This window comes from Phaethon lepturus, unplaced genomic scaffold (genome assembly GCF_000687285.1).
Source record: "Phaethon lepturus isolate BGI_N335 unplaced genomic scaffold, ASM68728v1 scaffold45117, whole genome shotgun sequence".
NCBI classification, from domain to species: domain Eukaryota; kingdom Metazoa; phylum Chordata; class Aves; order Phaethontiformes; family Phaethontidae; genus Phaethon; species Phaethon lepturus.
In genome coordinates this window covers 13,425-19,193 of record NW_010553410.1, presented here as the reverse complement: position 1 = coordinate 19,193, position 5,769 = coordinate 13,425, and the positions used below count along the sequence as shown (strand labels likewise).

The window sequence follows — 5,769 nt, the reverse complement described above, 5'->3', positions numbered from 1 at the left end:
CCAGCTGCTGTCAGGGCTTTGCCTATTTGAGTAGTCCAATCTAACAAAAAAAAAAAAAGAAAAAAGAAAAAAAAAGACAACAAAACCACACCTCTGAGTCACAGGTTTTGACAAAGTGATGAAAACTTCTTCTAAGTCTCTTGATACTTGTGTGCTCAGGTTTCATATATAAATTTTCTTCCTGGTGACATTGACTTTTGTGTTTGGAGCAACCGAAGTGAAAACAGCGTGCTTCAGTTGCTCTATTGCTTGATCTACCTTGCACTGTATTTTAGAAAAGAGAGAGTTGATGGCATGGACTCACTCTAAATTCCTCCTGTTTAAAATCCATGTTCCTAAATGTTTTCTTCCCCATAGTGTTACACACTTTTTACATGTCCGTATTGATCTATTAAGAATTTTTTTAATGACATTTTATGCCTGTGTATCTGAGTTGTGTACAGAGAGCTCTTCTCCTTTAGCACACTTCATTTTTGTGTGTCACTCAAGTATTAGAAATATTGCATTAATGGCAGTTAATTGGCAGGAGTGTTGATCTGTAGAGGGATATGGAACTTTTTTGGGTACAGTTTTGGCAACAACACATGAAAAATTGGCCACTTATTAATAATAGTATGAGTAAATATTAAAAATATGCTAGTAAAATGAAACACAGCTCAGTGTTGTTACATTTTAAAAAATTATTGGTTTAGTGCTATTTCTCTGGGTAGAGCTAATACACAGCTTCTCAACATTCATATTTTTAAAACCATACCTGCTGTATATGAGACACAATTTATACATCAGATACAGTAAGTCATGAAATGTCTTGTGTCACATAGCATCAAACAGCTTTTCCGTGTGAGATTAGCAGAAGTAATACTCCTGTTAGCTGATTGTACCGGGGGGGGTGTGTGTGTGTGTGTGTGTGTGTGTATATGACAACAAAAATAGTAATATGTAGGAGTTAATCAGATTTCTTAGTGGCTTTTCTAAATAAAATAATGGTTTAGATTCCTGTGGTTGTGCGAGATAATTACTTTCCCCTAATATTCCATTAAACTTAGTAGAGGCCAAAGTGAGCATCCTCAGGTCAGGTTGTATGTAATGGAATTTTCCACTAGTTTTTTGGTATTTTTTTTTAACGCTGAGATTGTTCTCTCATTTATGGACTAAAGTGTTGTCATGTTAAGTTTCTCCCACTACTGCGCACTTTGTCTTGCAAGTTTCTGGGAGTATCCCAATGAGTGTTCTCCTCAGGAGATCTTAACATCACTGCATGCATCATCATATCTGTGTTTAACAAACTAAGTTGGATTTCCTGTCCTCTACCTATGTAATGGAGCCCTACAAGGTCTGAAAACAACTTTTTTACAAGGAAACCTTTTACTTCAAGGTCACAATACCTAATGCCAGCAGCAATTAGCTCTGCCAGATTTCCTTTCTAACTCATTTACAAATTCTCAGATTTCTAGGTGTTTACCATGCCATGTGTCTACAAAATAAGATCACTACTTCTGTTACAAACAAAACAACATTGTCTCCATCACCATAATAAGGTACCTCTAAAATCTGAAAACAGGTGATATACTTCCTTTTCACAAATACATTAAAATTGTTATGCTTGAATAGAAGTTTCCTGTTCACTATTTTCACTGGCTTGGGAAGGATACCAGTTTTGAAGAGTGTTTTATTACATTTAGTTTTCTGGTTTGGGGAGGGGATTGTTTTTGCTTTTGTAAAACATACTTTCTGCTTTTAAGAATTCTATAACCATCTGCTGTTTTCTGCCTCCTCTGAAATGGCGCATGGATGTGAAGGGTCTTTCTGCCACAGTTCCCACCACTCATGCGCCTTTCAGCTCTCTACTATCTACAGTAGCAATTTAGGAAGGGGGAGAGTGGCAAGAGCTGCAAAACCAGTTAGTTACCAAGAGTGGACCTGTTGCCTTGCTGGCTTTCTTCTGCCCACAGAGAGTCCCAGGCAGCTCTGCGGGAGAGAAGCAGGGTCCTTGTCTGGAAGATCTTTGCTGAAAAACATCTACCAGCCATTATGCAGGACATGCTACCACTGTCAGGTCATGCAGAGTCTTCTTTCCCCCAGGAGACAGAGCCTGTCTCTTACTTGCTGAGAGTTGGTAGTAGAGGCAGATGGTTGCTGTGGCAGCTGTGAGATTTCAACATAAGTCTCCCTCAGTTTTGTATACGTGGTTTGTGGGCAGTGACTTGAAATCTCACAGTCGTTCATCTTTCGCATGAGCATGGTCACATCAAACATAAATGATACATGTTTATTTACGGACATGAATCTGCTCCAGTTGGAAATCATTCACAGCCTTGTCCAGGTGACACTTTTGTCCTTGGTTAGGCTTTCCTTTGCATATTGAACATGGTGGTGGTTATTGTAAGAATTGCTGCTTTCCAGTTTTTGTAGCTGTGTACACAGTGAAGATTCAACCCTTCTTAGTGAGATTTCAATGATCCTCTTTTTGTTGCCACAACAGTTATGAGAATACAGATGAGAAAAGCAGACAGAATCTTACTTTTGAAGTGGTGACAGAATGGAGATAGAAAGTGAAGGGGCACCTGGTCTTTCCTCTGACCCACAAGGAAGTGCGTGCAGAGGAGAGAAGGAAGAGAGGAGTGTTGGCCCCGCAGGAGGAAGGTGTGAAAGGGAGCACTGTTGGACATTCATACTACATGGGCCAGATGAGGGGAAAGGAGCCACTGTAAATATGCTTTCCAAAACCTCCCTTGAAGCAGATGTCTCCCATGAGAGAAATCACTTGGTGTAAAATACGCATTTGCAAGACTCTCTTCCCTGCCCCCCTCTTTCCCACATATTCGCATGCACATCATTGATTTTGTGGTGCAGAGGGAACAAGCATGTCAGATGATGAAGACTCACATGGCACAACATGTTGTAAACATGAAAGGTAAGTATTCTGGGAAGCGAGAGACTACCTCCCCCTGAGCACACTGCTTCCAGTTTATCTCCTCTGTGTGGTTTCAGTGGGCCCAGTAAGAGCTTCTTTCCCACTAGGAAAGTGTGATGCTGTGCACATGGTTGCATTCCAGCTTCCAGCTGGAGCAAGTCCTCAGCAGCCAGCATATATGCGTCATACCTTTTTTAGGAGCCTGCATATTTCTGTGGGACAGGGACGGGAACGGGGAAGTGTAGAACCTTCTGAAGCAACACTTCTTTCTGGTGCACACGAATGTGTCCAATAGTTGTCCCCAAGTGGGAACTGGAGCACATATGCAAAGAGAGATATTTTTCCCAAACTTAGGAATTTCCTTTTCTTGTTTATACACAGGCAGGTCAGCTTTGATTCTAGGCTTGCAATGAAAGCGTTTTCATCTCATTGGTTTGCCTTGTGACTAAGGTTTGTAAGCATAGCGTAGGATTTTTGCTTTTGTATCTATACATTTTCTGCAAATACTTTCCAGGCAGTCACGGGGAACTAACATCAGTGGCTGAATTGAAGCTCTTCAGAAAAATAATGGCCACAGTGTCATTTTGTTCTGTGAAAAACAGACCCTAAATGCTGGCCTTTTGTTTCACTGCGCTCTGGTTTGATGCCTTGGATATTTTTATGCTTGTGTGTGTGGTTCAGCTGTTATGCTAGCAACTGCTAACTGAGACGGATGCTATGGAAGTTTGTATTGTACGTTACGAGGCATTTGGAAATGTTTAAAAATAACCTCTCGTTCTGTTCCCTACGGGGATATTTTTGTTGGCCATGTTAGAAGCTTGTCATTTGATTCATTGAGAGTGACTTGTGTTAGTCTCTTAAAACTCAGTGGGAACTCAATAAAAGGTCAAAGCTGGTATGGGTAGAGCCTTTACAGGACTTTGAGAAGAGGAATTAATAGTCAAAATGGTGAAATGTCTTGTAAAAATCCAAACCAAGAGAAGCATTCATTTGCGGATGGTTAACCACTGCAACAAGGAAGTGTGCATTCGATTACTGCGGCACGGCTCCAAGATCACAGCCAGAAGGGCTGGTAAATTTACATTTATTTTACTCAAACCTTCCCCCCCTCCCTAGTTTGTTATGCTAATAGTGGTCTCTTGGAAAGGAACTATACTGTGAATGATGATGTTACATCGAGAACAGCAGAGAATAAGAACAAATTACTGACAGGAGTAGAGCTGCAAATGGGGAATGAATGAGACGAAACTTAAATGACATTTGTTGTAATATCTTAAGGTAAATTGTGGATTTATTTGTTAATTACTAACAAATGAGTGACTGCAGTTTTGGCCTTACAGCTGTCTTGGACTGAGGGGGAGAAATACCTTTGAAACGGATAATTTCTGACAAAACTAAATAGTTTTTAAATTGACGGATAGGTTGGTAGCAGATTTTGAACATCAGCTGAATACCATAGTGGGTACAGTTTAGTGTTTATTGCAATTGAGTGAGTTGGGTTGCCAGATCATAACTTTGTTGGTCTTATTTTTTTTAGATACTGAATAGTAGTACTGGGGGGAGGGTGGGTGGGAAAAGGAGTCTGATTCGGATCTCTTTTTCACTGCACATAACAGGAGTGCAACCCAAGGAACAGGAAGTATTCAATATTGCTTGGGATGGCATCCAAAACAAAGTTGGGTTTTTTTTCTTGTTTTTATACCAAATCCCTTTGTGAAAGATAGGTTGGCCCCTATATATCTATATATCTATGTTTTCTATTAATCTATATATCTCTGTTTTCCTAATGAAGTAAGACATTTCAAAATTTGTTTCTCCATGCTTTCTGTGGTACTGTTTACTTTTGATATTTTTGCATATATAGGTTGAGGTTGACAGATTTCAGTTTCAGGCACCTTTCTAAAACGATGCCCTTGTATTGAATCTTCATTTCAGCAATGAGTATTTACATTAACTGAGAATGTTCTGGCAATTCTGGAACACTCTCCCACTTTTGGCATCTGAAAATCAGAAAGCAGTTAGCGCAGCAGATACGGGAGAACTTCAATCTTGCAGTGATTTGTCTCCGAGTAGCAACAGCTCCTGGCTGCCCTTGTTTCATGAATTCACCACTCAGGAGAAACTATAGTGTCTATGAGAATGCACCTAACTCCCTTGATTCAAGAATTAGTGGCAAAATTGAAAAAGTATTAGTATTTACATGTATTTTGTATTCTTACACCTCAGAGGTTAAATGCTGTCTCCAAATGGGTACAAGCCATCTTACTGGCTTAATATGACACCAGTCTAGTAACAGATTTGTGCCCTGGGGCTACACTGGTTCTTAAAAACCTTGATTTTGCAGTACTGTTTGTTATTCTCTTGTGGCGTCCATGTGCATGAAACCTGTATATCAGCATATGAAACCTAAGGACGGGAGTTGGCTTGTGCAAAACTCATGGCAGGGGGCATAACTCCTCGACTCCTTGGGAGAATCCTGTCGCTGAGTGGGGATGCTGAAATTGAAAGGACCCACTTGTCCTTTTTGCGGGTGCTAAGCCTTCCCATCAGTGCCCAGCTCTTTTCAGCTTTGCCCGCTTTGGCTTGGTGCTAGAAACTGCGTCGCCGCGGTCCCTTCACCAGCTCCTCCGCTTTCTCCAAGATGCTGACAGGGGGATCTTTTTTTTGCTCCCAGGATACACAGTTCTCTCTCCCTGCTACTCCTCCCCTCAGCCTTTTCACTGCTGGTTCTGGAAGGGCACGAGCAGCACTGGGGTGGGCTCCTTCCAAGCCAGAGGGAGGTTAGAGATGCACTCCAGAATGCCTGCTGTGCTGCTTGCTCTGCTTTGGTTCTGCCCCGCGCTTTGGGTGCCCGT

General features: G+C 41.2%; 1 protein-coding gene across 1 annotated transcript in view; it reads left to right on the top strand.

Moving 5' to 3' along the window:
* Positions 1-3,734: 3,734 nt before the first annotated feature.
* Positions 3,735-5,769, top strand: part of LOC104624221 (FERM domain-containing protein 3-like) — a 10,191-nt gene continuing 8,156 nt past the window's right edge. Inside the window, exon 1 of the mRNA XM_010291531.1 lies at positions 3,735-3,986. Coding sequence (XP_010289833.1) covers positions 3,860-3,986 — 127 coding nt within the window. The 5' untranslated portion in view covers positions 3,735-3,859. The remainder of the gene's footprint in view (positions 3,987-5,769) is intronic.